Here is a 21,163-nt window from a genome sequence, read left to right as displayed (position 1 = left end):
TGCCACCTGTCTTAAACTCAATTGCCAATAGGTATTCTTACTCTTCAACTGCTACCTACATAATAAATATAGGTAATACATATATATTTTTTTGCTGCAGCATACGGATGATATTAACACTTTTACTGCCCGTGCATTACATCAATTACATGACATGCACCGCCAAACTACTCTGTGACGTCAGAAATGGATGGCTCTATACATTTGTGCAAATAAAAAATCACCTGTAATGCACGGACGTATCGATCCATGTCGGTAGGTAGTGAAAGCGAGGGGCAGTTAAAGTGTTAACAAACTTTGCGTTTGATTATATTTTGAAGATTTATTTTGTGTTTTGTTTTAGTTAAATAATTGTAGTTTTAAAAAGACGTGTAAGTAAGAAAAATATTCCAAACAATTATTTGTTAACGTACGTAACGTACGTAATTATTTGTTAATGTTTGAAGCATAGGTGCCTTCCTTTTCATTATTTTTACGCATGTTCACTTCACGTGTAACTTCACGTTTTCCGAAAACAGTAGTAAAACAAACATTTCGACATCAGTAAATCACGAAAAGTAGGTACTTACCTACTCTAGTCCTATAGAAGCTTCGAAAAAAATCAAGTGAGTGTTTCAGAATATAATTGCTTGTATTCCGTCTGTACATGTACCCGAAACTGGGTCGCAACGCTTATTCAAATGTCCAAATGTCCACCCAACTAGCGCATAACGGGTATTAAAATACATTTTCGCTACTTTAAATTAAAGTGCAGTTACAATATAACATTGTTATTTATTAGGCAATAAATCTGCAAGATGCACATTCCGTAAAATTTAATATAATGCAACCTACATTACGAGGTGAGTTGTATTTTTAGAGTGTAAATGTGCATCCGGAGCATTAAAAGGCCACATTAGTGCAAATCCCATTTGGCAAGGAACTTCAAAGTTTTCTTGTGCACTTGCCTGGATGTAGTGGATACACTATGATATTGCAATATGTATAGATTTTAACGGTGTATTTTTGAAATTATTTAGTAGACTTAAATATCCTGCCCTGCCTAAAATACCTGAAGTAACTACCTATAGAGGTAAAATTGTTCTGTAAATACCATCCTACAAAATAATTAATTTCAGTTCAAAAAGTTCATTCGATTTTGAAGTTTCAACTATGCGGGTTTGCTTGACGAATATATGTTGAACCCGATAAGTAGGTATACAAGACATTAGCGTACTTATCAGAATGAAATACTATGCACACGCTTTTTTTGAGAAATTTATGTCTGATATTCTATTGCCAATAGAATATTACACACTAATATTAATATTATCTACACTTAGCTGTCGGCTGCTCCAGAGTCACGTTGTATATTGGACATAATAATCCAGTTCATGTTCAAATGTTACTCTACATTATGTCTATTTTAAGTTCGCCAATTAATAACATCTCAGGGAGCAATTAACATACATTTGCATATATTTATTGCTCAGCTTTCACTTTATTTGCGAGAGATTGTAATAACAACAAAATAAAGACATCGTTCACAATTTATCAAGTAGATAGCAAAAAAAAATACGAAGGAAAATATAACTGCTCCAGTTAGTGCTATTACAAATTAATTCATTACTTTGCAAAGGGTAAACCTTTATGACGCCTCGCGACTATTGCAAAATATTGCGACTTCATACAAAAGTTTATCAAAATGCATCAAATCTCAGAAAGTTTGAGTGTACTAGTTCGCCATATGTCAAATTTCGTGATTTTCACCACCATGTTCAAACATTTGCGATGTCACACACTATCAAAAAGAAAGCCGAATAATGTTCCTAATTCAAAAGTTATACTGGTACTTTTTAGAAATGTTCGCTTCCGTTCTATTCAGAGCCGACCTCCGGATATTCACGGTAACCACGGTAATTACTTTTGTTTATTTTCAATTCAGTGATAAAGACAGGAAGGTAACTGGTGCATTTGGTTCTAGTCCAACTGCCATAAATTCTTTTTTAGTCAGTGCATCTACGCGTGCAGCGCCAAGTTTTAAATTAATTATAAAGACTAATAAAGAATCAAATTAGGTACTTAATTGGGTACACGCAAACACGATAGAGAAGTGAAATAATAATTAAAATCATTTGATACCATTTGATTTCGATAGGTAAATAATCTGTAGAAGAGGTGGCATTTACAGAACCTCTGAACAAAAGGTAGTTTTAATTAGGTACTTAACTACACAGAATTAAGATAGACTGGCATTACATAAAATGTCTGTTCGCTGCTACTTATATAATTGCTAACTCAAAGATAGCGTTAGGAAATCCCATTTAACTGTAAACAATGAACATATTGTTATGTTTGTGCGAAATTTTGGGGAACAATAATTTTGTAAGAATTAACCAATTGCTAAAGCTTGACTTAGTCGTGCTAACCTTCCTCTAATCTCACCTTGGTCACCGGACTGTGGCGAATCTCGCGATTTCATATTGTTTCAAACAAGTGACAATCAAAGGTTGGTCGTCGAAGGACATCTACAGACATGGGCGTCTCGATGTTGGTAAGAATAACCTTGTATAGCATTTCTATTAATTGTCAATGTAAAACAAGAGGTCGCAGCTCACGGGCAGCTACAGGCCGTAGCTTTGGTTGTGCTTTATAAACAGTCCAAACATTCAAAACTGTGTTATATGTAGTTGTCCATGCTTTCCTACTAACTTGAGCGGTAGGTACTAACTAGACCTTATTGAGATGAAATTAAATATATTAATAACGGGTCACTCACGTGTTTTAAGTCGGAAAACGCTTGACATGTTTCACTCCGTACCGAGGAGTGTTATCAGGAGCTTGCGTTGACGGTGACGGACCCGCGCAGACTGCGGGCCGCAGCTCCTGATGACAATCCTCGGTACGGAGTGAAACATGTCGAGCGTTTTTCGACTTAAAATACGTGATTGACCCGTTATTAATATATTTAAAAACAACTTACATTATTTAAACGAAAAGTTCCAAAAACTCTTCTTGAACTCTAGTTTGAAAGTCGGGCGTCCTACAGATAGGCTACTAACTTCTTTCTGTAGCTGATTTACCAACATGAAGTTGAAATCTTACTCGAAAAATTACCCTGTTTATAACTTAAACTAAACTAAACTACCAATTTCCTTCCGTAGCTGATTTTCACATAATTGATTTTTTCAACATTAAGTTAGCTGTGATCTGTGGAGTAGTACCAAGTTAATACTACTTAATACCTAATGTTAAGAGAGTTTTCTCTAGTGTCTTCTCACTATGTCGTACATTAGGTAACTACTCCTTCTATTTCTTAAAACAGCTTGAAATCGTACTCGAAAAAAATATACTTATAGTAAATTTCCCTGTTTATATTTATATTTGGTTGTCGTTAACTTAATTATGCTGTAATAAAATACATACTCATTTCCTAACTGGATAGTTACCTAAGATCGATTTTTTAACAGTTTTAATAATCAATGTACCGCTTTTCCCGATTTAGGACCGGTGTGCACCGTCAGGTGTAAAGCTGACCCTTTTTTCCAACGTAAACCGTATTCTTCCCATACATATTTAATCCAAGTTTGTGAAGCCCTGCATAAATATACAAGTAAGAACTGTCATTTCAATTGCTGTTAACATTTTCCTATGAATAAATAATGTTCCCTCGCGTTAAGGATGACACGCTAGACCGGGCCGGGGCCGGGCCGGAGCTTCCGGCGCTGCGTTTTCTATGGAAAGCACCACGTAATCACCGATGACGTGTCGGACGCCTCGGCCCGGGCACGCCCGGCCAAGCGTGAGTCATCCTACAGACAGTAGGCGAGTTAGACGAAAAGTGCTCAGGCCGATTTGTGGGAATTTTTATTTGACTTTCTATCGAGCTTACTTTCTGCGATAATATAATCCATTTAGTAACGTCACTAATTAGAAATAACTAGTAACATAATTACTGAGTGGTTGTTAAATAAGTTCGCGTAAAGTGATAAAAAATGGAATCGATAACAACACAAATCGGTCTGGTTATTTGGCGTTAGACGAGCGCATCGACCTGCCCACCCATTAGGTAGGACAGAAGTAGTCATTGGTAGGTCGAAGTAGATATAGGTTACTAACGTGAGAATAATAAATTTAAATCCTTGTTAAAAATACACTACCACAATATTTTGTAGTAATTGCACTACTATAATTACGTTAGTTAAATAAGTTAAGTATATACATATGTAACTGGAGACTGATGACCCCACAGTCAAACTCTTTATTGAGTTTTGCGGGGTTATGACTATATAAAGAATACTCTGTATTTTATTAAATAAATAAAAAACTAAATAAATGATACTAACAAAATATGGATGGCTTTTTGGTCTGAATTTTTTTTATACCACGCCTGATGATTAGATGTTGTCATGAAGTTTATGCAAAATAGAATCATAGCGATGGTAAAAAAAGTTAGTAGTTTCCTGAAGTATGCAATAAATAATACCAACATGAACCGGTATTATAGTTTCAGTTAGGTAAGTAGGTTCATCATTTTTCTTCTGGAATTTTCTTGATCAGCTCATTATGTGTCGTTATAACAATTTGATTGCAGTCAGCAAGGAAATAACTGTAATCATTTCCTAGGTTATTCAGGTAGAGGTCGCAAATTGTCTGACATGATCGATACAATTGCTCTCTTTACTTGTACGTTCTTCAAATGATGTAGGTACATAATTCCATTTTCAAATTTTAACAATTTACAAAAGCAACGACATGGTAGCTACTCCAGACGCCACATTTCATAATTTTTTCGAGTTGAATTTGACTATATGCTCGCACGGAACGTCATTTTTGGTTGTTTTATACTTAGGTTACCGTAGACGTACGTCTACGGCAGGGAATGCAAACCGGTTTTTAATTATATGGGAAAACCGGTTGATAACCGGTTATGAACCGAAATTTCATACAAATAAAATCCGGATTGCATTCGCTAGTCTCCGGACTCTACGTAACCTAGATAAAACAACCAAAAATAACGTTCCGTACAAACCGTACACGTCTACGGCACGTTTTACTCGATCGTCGTTTTAGCAATCACTTTTAAAATTAAAAACCGATTACCTACCGTTGTCGGGACAGTAATGTACACAATAAAGTACAAAACCGACCATTGGCAAAAAAGGGAAAAGCTCGCTCTGGGCTCACTAGAAAAACCAAAGAATTTTGCCGGCACTTCTCTTGATATTTTTGCACATTAAACACACATAGCAAATAACATAGTGTTGAATTTTCAACAGAAAGCTGTGCTATTAGTAAAGAAAACGGCTATTAATACCTCTACGCTAATTAGTCTTCGAAGTGTTTGCCCACTCGGACTTTCGTAAACTATTACGTTTATGCATACAGCTAGTCCGAAACTGATTGACAGCTCATTATACTAATAGAATGGTAAACAGTTGATAATTTAAGACAACACGGTACATCCTTGATCGAAGTGCTTGTAAATATACTGTAATTAATAATGACATAAGGTCAATCGGGATAATGGCGTCCGCTTTTTTAGGGTTCCGTACCTCAAAAGGAAAAAACGAAACCCTTATAGGATCACTCGTGCGTCTGTCTGTCTGTCCGTCCGTCTGTCTGTCTGTCTGTCTGTCCGTCTGTCTGTCTGTCTGTCTGTCCGTCTGTCTGTCCGTCTGTCACAGCCTATTTTCTCCGAAACTACTGGACCAATTAAGTTGAAATTTGGTATACATATGTAAGTTTGTGACCCAAAGACGGATATGTAACGCAAACAAATGAAATTTAAACATGGGGGCCACTTTTGGGGGGTAAATAAGAAAATTAAAAAATAAAGTTTTTCAAACTATATCGTGTTATATATCAAATGAAAGAACTCATTGTCAGAATCTGAAATAAATTTTTTTTTACAATTTTAGAACAAACAATTTAGAAGTTATTCAAGAAAATAGGCAAAAAATGACCATTCCCCCCCCCCCCTTCTCCGAAACTACTGGGTTTAAAATTTTGAAAAAAATAAACAAAATAGATCTTTACCTATAGATTACAGGTAAACCAATTAGAAATTGCAGTCAAGCGTGAGTCGGACTTAATTACTTAGTTTTTGATCCGACCACTACGGGTTTTTTAAAGACATTTCACACTCACGTTTTTTATGTATACTCTCCTTTAACCCCAAGTTATGAAATATTTAATTAGTGTGTAGAAATATTCTTTGCTGTGTACTTGTAAATGCGTCCCTAATTTGTAGACGCATTTATCCAAACCTAATTTCCAGATGTTGTAAACCTTTTAAAGACTACGATATAAAAATGTCCCGAGAGCGTTTATTTTTACCTTTGTCACTGACCTATTTAACGAGTGAAATTAAATAGTGGAGATTTTATCTAGATGAGTAGTTTTATGAAGGATATATTCAATATTTTCTTCCACAATGTGTGTGTGTGTGTTTTTTTTAACGGAATCGAATTACGGAGTTGGCTTGCCATCACACTTAAAGAATTGATAAATACATATCAAAGCGCCATTCAGTTATTACGTAAGACGATTTTTGCCAGTCGATTTTCTGTCGTACTTACGTTACGTAATAACATTTGCGACAGAAAGGCAAAACTTTGTTGGCGATTTTAGGCTGGCCCTCTGTTCTGTCTTCGTTCGTTTTTCAAATTGGGAATTAGCGATAGACGAACCTACGACTAGGTTCTTAATTTTACACTAAAACTACATAAAATGCAGTCATTCCGGTAAACATAAGCTCGAAAATGTTTTATATACGTATCAAGAAAAAGGTTGTTGACCACTGACATTGGGGCAAATGCGTCACATAGACGCTTATTATCACAAAATGGCAGGAGGTGTAGTAAATAACGTTGTTTAAAAATTAACTTAAATACACGCAATAATCCCAAAGTGGCAATTACCCCGGTTGACATAACCAAACCGGTTGGTATAAATCAAATCAAATAAATCATGACCACAGACAATTATACTTCTGGCATTTACTTAATAATTAAACATGTGTGCGATAACTACCTACCTATAAAAGGATAGGTTTATCCATCATCATCATTCCACGCAGAAAAAGTCGTGGGCAGAAGCTAGTTATCTTATACAATTGCAATTTTATCAAAAAAATAGATGCGATTCGATAGATTCGTTAGGTAGAGTCGCTTTTGTCGCTTTTAATACGAGTCAATCTGACCACTACCTATGTACGTACTCTTATGTGTTCATACATAAAACATAGGTAATAGGTACTTGTAAATCAATCTATGTACATATGTAGGTAGGTACATGGTGACGCGCATAACATAAACATAACAAAAACTAAGCCATCATGGGGCCCGATTCAGATTGAACAACTTGTTACGGTTTCGATCTTATTTTAATACGACCTTGATTGAAAATCCAGCCGATCCGATTGCCAGCTGGACAGTCCTTAGGAACCGTGAGATTGAAGACCTAGTGGCTGAACCTAACATCATGGGAGAGACTAAAGCTTGTAACATGGCAAACCTGCATAGTGCAGCCAGCGCGCGCAGACTTCGTTAGTTGGGCCATCTTGTAAGAATGGATGAAGATCGGAACGTGAAAAGAGTATACCTGGTTGGGCCGCCCAGCAGGAAGACGTCCTATCGGATGCCCCAGGTGTCGCTGATGCATCATGGTGGAGGCAGATCTGCGCGAACTTCGAGTCACCAATTGGCGAGAGGTCGCACAGGACCGAGAAAAGTGGCGCTATCTTGTGTCGGAGGTCGGAGGCCAAGTCTCATTGGGTCGCTGAGCCAACGGAGTTTATTGAAGATCGCTCACGCTGATTGGTGCATGCGAAATGAAGCAAGGGCCTGACACTCTTTGATAGAGAAAGATAGTCTTATTGCGATTCCTATAAGAGGAAAGAGAAAATAGTGCCATGCTTTGTCCTTATCACCGACCGGGTTTTTTTTCATGGTCGGGTTATGGCAGCATAGGTAGGAGGCGATGGCGAAATACCGAAATTTATAAGAGTGAAAGAGAAAAGGGATTATGCTGCCATACATTAACCTGTCAATACATGAATATGTCTTTCTCTTACCCTGGTCGCTCGGTTTCATGTCTATAACTACTATACTATGTCTATGAAATGAAGTGAGTCGTGCGTGAGATGCGCACCAATCACCAAGATGATCATCAAGGCCGTATCAAAACCATTTCAAATCGTAACAAGTTGTCAAATCTGAATTGGGCTCCTGGCCAAGAAGTGGTTTTGATCTATCGAGCAACTAATAGAGGCATCCGTATAGGAATATTTTTTGTGAGCATTTTTATGCAAAGTCTTTTGGTACCTCGTGGAAGATTACGAATATTTTAATTATTTTATGGTGATCAAGCTATGACGTTTCTGAGATATTTTGCCATCCAACAGTAGCCTTCGCTCGCGACTTTGTCCGCGTAAAAGTTATAAAAACACCCCCTTAACCCATATACTCATCTCTCATTTCCTTAAATTTCAAAAAAACGTTTTGCTTAATGAAGCTCTACAATCTTCTTCCTTGCATTAAATAAATAAATAATATGAATAAATAAATAAATAAATAATTTAATAAATAAATAATAAATAAATAATTTAAGTTTAGTTGCTTAAGATAGTATTAAGTACTAACATGTATGGACCATTATGAAGTCTGAAATAAACGATTTTTATTTTTATTTATTTTATTTTTATTATCCCGGCTTCTTACGGGGCTTCTCAAGGGAGCCTGGGATCCGCTTGGCAACTAATCCCAAGAATTGGTGTAGGCACTAGTTTTTACGAAAGCGACTGCCATCTGACGTTTCAACCCAGAAGGTAAACTAGGCCTTATTGGACTTAGTCCGGTTTCTTCATGATGTTTTTCTTCACCGAAAAGCGACTGGGCAAATATCAAATGATATTTCGTAGGTACATAAATTCCGAAAAACTTTGGTACGAGCCGGGGTTTGAAGTCGCATGCTCTTACACCAGCGCTTCACTTGGAGCGGAAATGGAGCTCTTCAAATTTCGAAATCCTTCTTTTAGGCTGCGCGTTGTCTCAATATCTAAGTTTCTAAGTACCTAGGTAATGGGACTATTTATTTCGTAAATTATTTAAATTCCGCTAATTGTTAACATTTCTTAAACCATTTATTATAGTAAACGCCCCTATAATTAACGTGGCACTAATAATGAGACATACACAATCCAGTAAAATAATTATTTAACACCAATTTTTAAATCCTGCCAACATTTTAAGATAAATAAATCATAGAGCTGCTTAAGGTTAACGTTTTATTAATTTGTCTGGTTTAAAAGTATGGCGCCATACTGTCCATGACCGGAGAATAACAAAAGAGTTTTAATTTGTTAATTCTGTTGAATCCAATCGCAGTATATTACATTAAACACGTCGAAAACATAGAAGACGAATAGACATTCAACTATTAATGCGCAAAGCCGTTGTTGCGAACGCAACCTTTTATTTGTATAATGCAGTAGCTAAACGCAGCCGTCGGGCTCGCTTACTATGCGGAGGCTTAAATGCATCAATATGAGCGCTCCACATAACCTGTATCGCGGCCAATTAGAGGCACCTAAATTTAGACTACCTTTTTTCCATTCAAAATTAGCTTAATCACTTTCGCATCAGCCTCCATACTATTACCACCACTTCTGCATCCTTTAACCGTTTTCGTCAACTGTACCTAGTAAAGTAACCAGCACCTATTGATTATAAGTTTACTTCAAATCGAAGTCTTTTTATTTGTCGTCGAGACCTGCACGGTGGCTACAGCCGTAGAAATATTAGAAGTATTAACATAACAGAAATACGCCAAATTTACCATATAGGTACTAATTCCGTCTCCCTTCGATCGTTTCCTAGTGAATAATTATCGATTGAGATCATTCATTACTATGATTAATTATTATGTAGGTAAATATATATGATTTATCTATGGTATGGTCCCCCTCTCGATCAAAGATCTTATAATAGCGTACCTCTATGTTAGCAATAAAGCCAAATTTTGAGGAAGATAGTCAATAATTATAGGTAGGTTTCTAGCAAAATAATAAAAAATAACTAAACGTATACGGCGTCGGATCGCACAGGATGGGAACGAATGGCGAAACCTAGTATCGGAGGCCAAGATCCACTTCGGGTCGCTGAGCCAGCGAAGTAAGTACCTAAGTAAGTAAGTAAACGTATACTTTAGGTGATTTCCAATATGTAAACTATTTAGTTATCACTTTCCTCGCGTTGTCTCGGTTTTTGCCACATTTAATAATCCAATAATAACAAAATCAAGCTAACTTGTTCAAATCAAGCTAGCTTTAGTTCAAGCTTAACTGTGATCCTGCGTCACCATTAAATCGTATCGTAATAGATTAAATTTAATTCGACCGATTAGCCAAAAGGCCAATGCATACCTAATATTTAACATAAATTTTTCATCCATTAGCGCTTGCATGCAACGTTTACTATTATTTATTCTGTGGCAACGTCCAATTCTATTTGAATTTTATCGAGTCCCAACCCACCGCCATTACGATACAAGTGCGAAAAATAGGAAATAACCTATTTGCACATGTATCATACAACGTTTTACAGTACATATGACCTTTTAAGTTTTCGGCATACCTAGTTAAGTAATGTGCTAATTATCGCACTAGTGCGGTAAAGTAGCATCATATGTACTGTAAAGTCTGTAATAGTACATTTCGATGCTAGTGCGGAATGTATGTCATTAATTCACGAGTACCGAGATATGACTCGGGACGAGTGAAGAATGACATATCCGCACGTGTATCGAACGCCGTCTTTTAATACAGTTGCGAAAAAATAAGAAAAGCAACAAGTATTAAGGAATGGAATTCGAAACTTTATATTATTAATTCTGTGACATCATTGATATTGACATTATGAAGAAGTGTTTTTCTAGCTTTTATTCGACTAGAATTGATTTTGTTATTATTATTGAACCCACTTCAATTAAAGTTTTTTTTTTCAAATGCATATTCTATAAGACAGAAACAATTGTAAATATTAAAACATTGTACTATTATTACCTAAATATTGTTATTTACGTTTATTTGTGTATCGTATATTTATAAAAACAATATCGAATGTTGCCTTTGGAAACTTAAAACATTCTTGCAGTAAGAAAATACGCCTCTTCTTTGACAGGCGTTCCGTTCCATTGAGACAACTTATTAAGAACGGTTTTTCGACATTAAAAAATAAACGTGTTATAATACTTATAATGATGAAGAGGTAAGTAATAAAATATGAAATATGCATATTTTTCGTATTCTTACATTAACAGTAGGTTTCTATGTTGATTACGACGTTTAAAGGAAACTAATATAAACACTCATCAATAAGTAGTCATGAATTGGAACAAGTATAAATTAAAAAAAATTGGAAAAGTAAAAAGCACTAGTTCGCGTAAACCAACTTTCCGCACGCTAAACAGCCACGAAAAGTAGCACTTTTTGAGCAACTTTATTAGAAAGAATATTATAGAGCGAGTAGAAGTTTTATATGTAAAACTCATAGATAGAAAAAGCACGTACGAACCAAAACGTCAGTATTACACTCGTGGTTTGACTGCTTGAGGTTTTTACCGTTTTTTCCAATGAAGGCATATTCAGAAATGATCAATTCGATTTTAACGTCGGTGTATTGTTTGATAGACTTGTAAGCGCCACTAATATGTATTAAATTCTGAGTTTCTGAATACACCTCTCCACGTGCATTGCTTACTCGTAATGCCAATTGAAAAACTCATTTTATGTTGATAATTTTATGTACTAATAAGGCGTTAAATTAATGGCAGTAAAAAACTTAACCGCAGACAGGACACGAAAATGCCGTCAATGCCAGTCAAGGATGTAATCAAATTATATGTATAAGTGAATATTTTACATACTTAATCCATGTGTACCAAAAGTAAGTGAGTCGTTAAATGACACAATATATGCCTTATTTCAATGATACAAGATCCAATAATGATCATTTATAAGTGTTGCTGTTAGTAGGTGTAGCTGATTCATAAATTAAATGTTCGTTAAAACGTGTTTGTAGTAGTTTCGTTAATAATTAATAATTTAAACTATGTAGGTATGCAATAAATCATATTGATAAATAATAGTATGTTTCCTATTAAAACTTAAAAATATTGCTAAATTTACTATTAAAGAAATCTCTCAACAACAGATTTTCGTAGTCATAAAGTGTAGGAGTTTGTATGAAAATATGATTTTTTTCATAGTTTTCATAATGACACTCCTACAACGTCAGTATTTATTGGCAATTCACACTTTGGCACGTCAAATTTACCAATCCCTCAAAAGTATCTTTTTTAGCTAATCTTTGAGAAAATAAGTGAAAGAATTACTATATAATATGCCTACAATATTAAAGAACCTTAAAGTCACACAGAAAACTCATGCTAGAATAACGGTCCGGGTCCGGGAAGAGGCATAGATTGCCATCCGAAGGGTTAAGTTAGTGAAAGTTAGACGGACTCGACCCATATACCTAATAGTACCTAACTGTACCTAGTTTATAAAACTGTATAACCGAAATTAAGGTTCTACATACAGTTCAATAATCAAGAACTACACTGTACGCAATAAATCATAATTATAAGAGATAAGTTAAATTTACTAGGTGTCGAGAACATTTCCTTATTGTGTAATAAATGGGATATCGGCAGGCGATAACGCCCCAGCCGACATGTCTGACACTGTCGCATTCCACTTTCTTGCAACAACTGTCTTTGTTACGAATCTTGTTAGAAAGTATGGCTATTATGAGCAATTTTATTTAGTTTATTTAAAGTTGTACACTTTTTATAAACTGTCATAGATGTCATATATTAAAGAAAAAGTGACGAAGCCCTCCAATGGTGAAGGCTAGATTCGAACATTTCGAACCGGGGCGTCTTTAGCTATCGCGGCTACGGGATCGGAGGAAAGTGGTAGGCTCTCCCTGAGCTGCATCAACAAAAGCTGCGAAAGCACAAATTATCAAACAGAAAGAGAGCAAAAAGGTGTCAATTGTCCCATAAACTAGTCCATGAAGAGTACCTACAGCCATTATCTTTCCGATGCGGCTTTTGCGGCCTACGCTTGTTGTTCCCTTAGCTAACCGAGAGCAAGCGAAAGTTCACCTCAAAAGAACTAATCTTATATAATCTCTGATTATATACAACCAGCCTGACATATCTCTAAGTCAAACTATATATATGTACTAGTTTTCGCCTACGCTCAAGGGAATAACGCCGGGAATATTAAGTTTCACTGAATGGGTAATCCAACGCCGCGCCTACTGACTGCAGCGGTCAGACGCAATGTTGTTACTACTTACTAGATAAAGCGGTGCAAAGTACAGGGATTAAGAATCAAGCCAAATTAGACCTAATTTCCGAACTTGTCATACATAAATCAGCATAGACCCAAACTAAGCCATAGGTGGGTCCCTAGTAACTATAGGTATGAGTCCGAGCGCCACAGTCACAGGTATTTTATTTCACAGTTGACATTGTATATATACAATTAAGACAATTACACAGATATGAAAATTGTATAATAATGTGGGAACACTAAAGTTAGCATTGTTGCAGAAACGTCATGGAAGAGACTATGCTTCTCTCGTCACCATAACAAAATAGGAAAGTTAAGAAAAGTTAGTTAAGTTCGGGGAATTAAAGGTTATTTTGTCTATAGATTTAATTTTATTTATTAATTAATTGTGTCACATTTTTATTATAACACAAGTGCTCAGAAAGTAACAAGGTTTTTTAATTTATATATATATATATATATTGATATATTTGGTAACCTAAGCTACATTATTAGTCGACTGTAGGAAAAGTAGTGCCATAATCAAGTGTAAAAGCTTTCACTGCTTCGCCTGTTACCAATATTACGTATAATCATTATTTTGCCCATAAAGTGCATTAGGTACCCCTTTTACATAACTCGTGAAACTTTAGTTACGGTTCATAAATGAAATTCTAAGCTGCCTTCCGGATTACAATTCATTTTGAACTGATATTATAAGTTTTTGATTTTTATCAACAGGCGCAGCATGATTCTATTTTTATCGCCTACAGTCACTATGCCCGTCACTTTCGCACTAACATACTTGTTAGGACGTGACAGGCATGGTGACAAGCGATAAAAATGCGACCGTGCTACCGCCGAAGTTTAACAATGGCCATAGATGCTTAAAGTCGTGCCGTTGAGTAGGTAATTACTTTAGTGACTGAACTATTAAGTGCAGCCTTTATTTTTAACCTAGTTTATATTATAATTGTTAAAATTAGTTACCTAAGTAGTGACATTGAAACGTGCATCGTTAACGATATGACATAGGTGTATGCCAAAAATCGGACTGGAACCAATCAATTTAGATCTTAAAATTTAAACAAAATGACTAAGAATTAAAAAGCTAGTCCTATACAATTTATTCAAAAGGAATGTTGAGGCATTAATCAGCCTTACTAAAGGATACAGCCCGATAGACCCCTATTACAGAGATTGTATGTCCATTTTACTGAGTCAACGCAACACATTCTGAGTAATCCTCGAATGAAGTGGCAATGACTTCAAATTAGATACTTTCTGTATGTGCTAGCACTCAAGATTACCATTGGTGAGTAATCATTACTTTTTGCATTTAATATAACATTAGAAATAAAATAAGGATAAATGCCGTTATTTAGAATTAGTTAGCCGTTGGAAGATTATAAGTAACTATTTTATAATAAGCTCTATTTGTTAGAATGTGTCTTATTTATTAGTGATAATATATATTTTTTATACTAGGTATCTACCCTTTGACCTCTGGCCTTTGACGTCACCACAACTGTTGTTTGGAGCCCATATACTGAAAATTTTTCATTTTTACTCTGAATTATTGCTCTAAAAGTCATGATCAAAGGCACGCTGATAGCGCCTACTACAAGTTAATATCATCATGAGAAGTTTGTGCGGTGAAATATAATTAGAATCGAACTTCACTTACAGGTAAGTTCGTTTAATTCCTAAATATCTGCTAATTAACAGTTTTTCCTACCTATTAGGCACTCTAAACTAGGTCGAGTAGTGTGTGAAATGACATGCTGAGATTACCTACATGAAACTTGGCATGAACATTTACCTATACAGTACAGTCTGACAAAAAAAGATAGAAATTAAAGTGTGGCAACACTGTACTGTCGTCCCGTTTTTCTTAGATTGATATGAAAGGGACGACACTTACAGTGTTACCACTTTTTAATTTCTACTCTTTTTTGCCAGAATGTACGTAGCATATATCTATATTTGATAAGTACCTACTAGTTTTCTTTGCTTAAAATTGTTATAAAAATAGAGCGATTACAGTTTTACATAAAAAATATATAAGGCGCGTTTTACATTAAAATATATATATAATCATTACCTATATTATTCGTAGCAAAGATAGATATAACTCCGTAATAGATGGATACAGTCTAAGGAAAAAACGTGCCTCGAAAATCACGAAAATTTGATTCTCGATCAGAGGGCGCCACTACCTTTGGCCTACTCTCGTATAGAGGGCGTTGACGGTTTCGTTTGTTTTTTAACAATTTTAACGCATATCAGTGAAAGGACATGGGTCAAATCATATAAAAATAATTAATGCAAATAAAAAAATCATTTATTCATATTTAAATACTTTTTTTTTTTTTTTTTTTTTTTTTTTTTAATACATTTTATCCTATTTTTATAAATCTTCATTTTTAGTTTTAAAGTGTATCGATAGATGGCAGTGAATATTCTGTGGTTACAAAATTTACTATGACAGTACCGCTCTATCCGTAAGAGCGAGTGATATTTATATATTATTGCGCGTTTCGATGTGAAAGATAAGATAAGATGTTATTGCAAGTGACTGTATAATATATTAAAGCTGTTACCGGTCTTGACTTGAGACGCTTGATGCAGTTATTATTCATTTGAAACACACAATGCCTGACCTCACATGATAAATAGAGCGAATATCTGCATCGCCTGAACGTTGCGAATTAAAAAATAACAATTCGTCACTTTAATTGGTCTGAACACTTTAATGAGCTTTAGCACGCAAGTTATTGACATGGTATCATATGGATAGATAGCGTGGTCGAGACAATATTTTGAGTCGAGAAAAGTGACATATGGTCGAAATATAATGACTAGCCAATTTAAACATCTTTCACTAGACTTATATTGACCGGGATATAGACCGTGATTACCTTTTGTATTAACATGATGCATGTAACTGCGTCGGGAGCTCACAAATAATACAAAACGTAATCACGGTCTATATCCCGGTCAATATAAGTCTAGTGAAACTAACCGTGAATCATTCAAAACTTTAAACATCTTTTTTTGTTACGATACCTATATTTAGATATTGGGTACCTAATATTATATTTTCACCTCAGCATCTCGAACAAGCCTACTTTCGTCACTCCCTGGAGTGAGGAAAGTGCGACTTTCCTTACTCCAGGGAGTGAAAAAGTGCGACTTTCCTCGCCCCAGGGAGTGAAACAAAATAGCTTTTTAATTTAGTGAAGGCCATGAACTGCCACTTCATACTTTTATTACATTTTTTTTCTGTATTATTCTGTGTACTTGGAAAAACATTTGAACCTTTCATATGTTCTCACTACTGAGGTGAAAAATTATGTAAATTATTAAATAACTATTGCAATAACTCTAACTATATTCAAACAATAAGTGCCTTAAATAAAAAGATTTTTAACCTTAACACAGAATATTAGAAAAAAATAAAAATATTTTTACATTTAAAGGAATCTCGCCAAAGGAATTTCACCGCTGCTCTGCAACTCCGGCCCAACGCAACGCTCTACCAACTGAGCTACCGCAGCATACGCGACTGCTACAAAATATACAAGGAACATAAACTTGTTCCTTACCGTATTTTATAGTGCGTGGCGGTGACGATTTCTATACAAAATATACAAATGGAACTATGGCCAAAGTCAAAGATTAAAAATGTTTATAAAAACACTAATTTTGGCATTTTAAAAGTATAAATATAATGTTTTAATGATATTTCCATGCGTTTTTGCCCTTCGTTGGTACAAATTTATTGCTTTCATTTTTCTTTCATATAAACTTTTACCCCCCCCATTTCACCACCTTAAGGTATGATTTTATAAAAAAATATTTTATCATAAACTTAAACCTGCTGCATTTGATCGATGTTGAAAATTTCAGCCACATATCTTCAGTGCTTTAGATTGTATGATGTCCGGAATTAAGCAGAGTAAGGTAGTATTGTTAGATATTAAAATGTATGGGATATTATGAAATAAAAAATAGGTACATAAGTCAAAATGACAAAATGAAATGAAATAAAATGTCTTTAACTTAAACACATGTAGATCCTAAAGTACTGAAAATTTTAACCTAAAAGTTTGAACATCGATTAATTACAATAGGTATGTTAGTTTAGTTATAAAATAAAATTTTATAACCCCTTACACCCTTAATTTAATAACTAACCCCCTCCCCCTTAATTTTATAACCCTTAAGGGGTGAAATGGGGGGGGGTGAAAGTTTGTATGAATAAAAAGAAAAACGACAAATTAAAAAAAATATTTAGTGCAAATCGCCACACCGTGATTGTTACAGCCAAAATTGTCACAATTTTTTTCATTTTTTGTGCAAAAATCATTTTTTTTTGTATGGAAAGGTCTAATAATTATTTCAAAAATGGATTTCTCGTTCCTAAATTATACGAAAATGATATAGAACTTGCCCTAGTTGCTAAGAGCAGGAAGAAATATAGCATATTGGACCTGAGGAGCCTTTCACCACCCCTTTTTGGGGGGTATGCACGCTACGATCTCGTGGCTACCGGGCCAAATCAGCTTTGTTTGACCTAAGGAACAATCGTGCCAAGCGGCATCGCCTGAGACAAAAGTGCATATTCAATGCGCTTACTAACCCTACTAGAAGATGTCAAATACTTTTGGCGCGTTGTTTCATCCGCTACTATTGATGCAGACTGTCCCTTCCTCCAAGTAAACCATGGCCCTTTCTTAAAATTAAATATTTATATACGCTATATAGTACGGTGATATCGCGACTTGAAAGTGTTAATATGATAGTAACTACAACTTTTCTCCTAAAAAAATTAAACAGTTTATTATTAAATTCGATCGATCCTGAAAAATACATACCTTGCAAAAGCGCGAGCACGAAAAACGTTGAAATTATGATATGCATAACTGTCACAGAATTTTTTATTGTCACACAAAAAAAATCTGATTACTTAATTTAAACTTCACTTGTTTTGAACTTTTTAGTCATAATTCAATTGTTTTGTTGAAAGCGCGGCATTTGTTTGATGCGTGCCGTTCAACGACCGAACGGTGTCTTGTCGGGCGAGCGTCAACTGTCTGCGCGCTGGTTTCCCTCGCATAATACCTTCCCCTAGTGGGCTGTTGTTACATTCGCGTGTTCAAGCGCAAGAGCCGAACGCTCGAGGAAACCAGTCTATGTTCGCTTGCGATTACCTACGAATAGTTGTTGCGTAGGTATTTAATTTCAATGCGACTTCACAACAGTTGGACATTTTTTAGATGCCTAAATAAAAACTCTCTTTTATAATTAAAAAAATGTATCTTCTCAGTGTTGTCTCTTCAAAAAGTCCTCTCAATGTTGATGAAGTTTTTTTTTTAATTTCGTTTGAGTTTATTAAATAGCTTTAGTTCACACAGGTACACGTGTTCCTCTGAGCCATTAACCCTATGTCCTATAGATGGCAAGCAGAGCAAGGCAGCAATCACCTAAGGCGTAGGTACTAGTTTTATTAGTAGTCATAAATACTACTTCGGTTTCCTTAATTATTAAATAATCATCGGTAGAGCAGTTGTAGTTAAAGCAGACTCTTTAAATATAGATTTTCGTGCATTGGCCCGCCTGTTGCTATACAGAAATTGAATAAAATATGAGTAACCAGTCGGATGTAAGATTACTGTTTTATGAACTTACTTACTACTAATTTACTAGGTACGTGTTAACTGTTAAGACAAGTTGATGTTCCTTGTATTTTGTAGCCATCGGTAAACTTCAGTACCGAGCTCAATTGGTAGAGCGTTGGTCCAGTCCCACTAGTCCCAGAGCAGCAATGAAATTCAGCCTTAGGCGAGATTATTTCAGAATGTCGTTTTAAAATGAGAGCGTATAAGTACTCTAGGTACCTTCAACTGAATGGCAGCGGCTAGATTCATGCGACTAGAATCTGTGCGGAAAGAAAAGTCGTGGAATATAGGGGAACCAAACCAATAGGTAGGTATTCTACGACTCTTCTCTTACCGCACACAGACTCTATTAAGTAAGCTGTATGTGTCCTATTGCTATGGCAAACAGAGGAAGGTAGCGATCACCTAAGGCGTACCTACCAGTGATAATAATAGTCATAACTCATACCTTGGATTACCTTAACCCTTAAATGCATAATGATGTATATATGCATCGTATATTTGATGGTCCGTGGCTCAATATGCAGCTATCCAAAATCACATTTATTACTTTTATACAGCATGACACATCTATTTCAATTTATTAAAAAGTTATACAAAAAATCATGCATTTAAGGGTTAATTAACATATAGTTGTTAATTAAGGTAATCGAGTTACCTATTCCTATTACTTACGTAGTCTTTTACAAACTGGTTGACTTGAGACAACCTTCCAGCAAGCAATGGAAATAGGCATGTAACACCGTGAATAGGGCGACAGCTGCTTTTAAACACGCTTTTCCTCAAACCGCAGCTTACTATTAACTGTGAATTTTTGATGCATTCTACTGATTCTACATATTTAGAATGCTGTTTGCATTTGTCTGTTTGGATATGTAGAGAAGTTGCAGCTATTAATCAGGCAGTAATTAGTAATTCATTGTAAGAGCTTTGATCTAGCTTAGTTGGAGGGGGTGACTACTGTACTGTCTCTATACCGGCATTGCTGGCAAGTGTTAATAGTTATTTGTTATACAAGGGTGCAAAGTTGTATTTTACCCGCGAGTGTGGAATTGAAACACGAGCAAGCGAAAGGATTCTATAGTTGAACCACGGGCGAAGCGAGTGGTTCTAAAATAGAATCCTGAGCGGAGCGAGTGCTTCAAGACACGAGAAATAAAATACATTTGCACCCGTGTGTAACACAAAACTTTTCCCCTCACTATAGCGAGGAAAGTGCAACATCCACAGACGTTAGATCATCTTCATCACTGGAATCACTTTTTTTACGATATTATAACAGCAAACACTGGAAATTCTGATTTTTACGTGAGTCGGTGAGAAGTGTTTTTAAGTAAAAATTTTGTTGACAATGTTGACATTTCTGTTCTGACGTATGAAATGTCAACGATGCGTTTTGAAATTGCATCGACTCAACTTGTGCGTTCAGAATTATATTTAACATCATAAAAATCTAACGTTTCTTATGGAATTTTAAGGTTTATGACTTAAAATTATTAAATAAAGCTAAATTTGGTATTTTTTATTAGATTCTCAAACCATTTATTTAATGATAATTAATATAGAACGAAACCATTATTATGAGCGTTTTATGTTTTGTTATCTGTCAAGCTACTTAAACACGCTCCATCCAAGGTCAAATTACTTTCCCCACTAGTGGATAAAATGCGTTTTTCCCCGCTTGTTTTAAAGGATAAAAGACGGCTTTCCGAGCTAGTGAGGGGAAAAATAAGTTTAACGACAAAATGTCTTCGTCGAAATTGCTCGTATAAAAACTGTAGGCGTTACCTAAAAAACTCCTAGCTTGAACGGTCAAGTCGGCGAGTTATATGCAGACTAATCGAATTTAACGATAGGTATTTGAATTCTGATGATTAGTATACAGATATTGGTTTTTCTAAGTAATTGATCTTACTTTTTAAAATGCTTCCCCTCTACCAGTGTAAGTGCTTACCTCGAAAATTATTAAATTACTTATGTTTTAATCGCAGCGGACATAAAAGTTTACAAAACAAATCGTTGCAATCCTTTTAAAGACCGCTTGATAAGCCTTGCAGCCTTAAATAGAAAGACAACGAGCACGTGCTTCCATTCACATTTACTACCTAGTTTTATTTACTTCCTGTGTTTTTTGTTTCCGAAAACATAATATTCC

General features: G+C 35.3%; 1 protein-coding gene across 1 annotated transcript in view; it reads right to left on the bottom strand.

Moving 5' to 3' along the window:
* The window catches only part of LOC134743770 (putative carbonic anhydrase 3), a 46,896-nt gene extending 28,467 nt beyond the window's left edge, over positions 1–18,429 (bottom strand). Inside the window, exon 1 of the mRNA XM_063677422.1 lies at positions 18,205–18,429. Coding sequence (XP_063533492.1) covers positions 18,205–18,250 — 46 coding nt within the window. The 5' untranslated portion in view covers positions 18,251–18,429. The remainder of the gene's footprint in view (positions 1–18,204) is intronic.
* Positions 18,430–21,163: the final 2,734 nt, after the last annotated feature.

Source organism: Cydia strobilella, chromosome 8 (assembly GCF_947568885.1).
Source record: "Cydia strobilella chromosome 8, ilCydStro3.1, whole genome shotgun sequence".
Taxonomy (NCBI): Eukaryota; Metazoa; Arthropoda; class Insecta; order Lepidoptera; family Tortricidae; genus Cydia; species Cydia strobilella.
The sequence above is the reverse complement of the archived record's forward strand: the minus strand, read 5'-3'. Positions and strand labels throughout refer to the sequence as shown.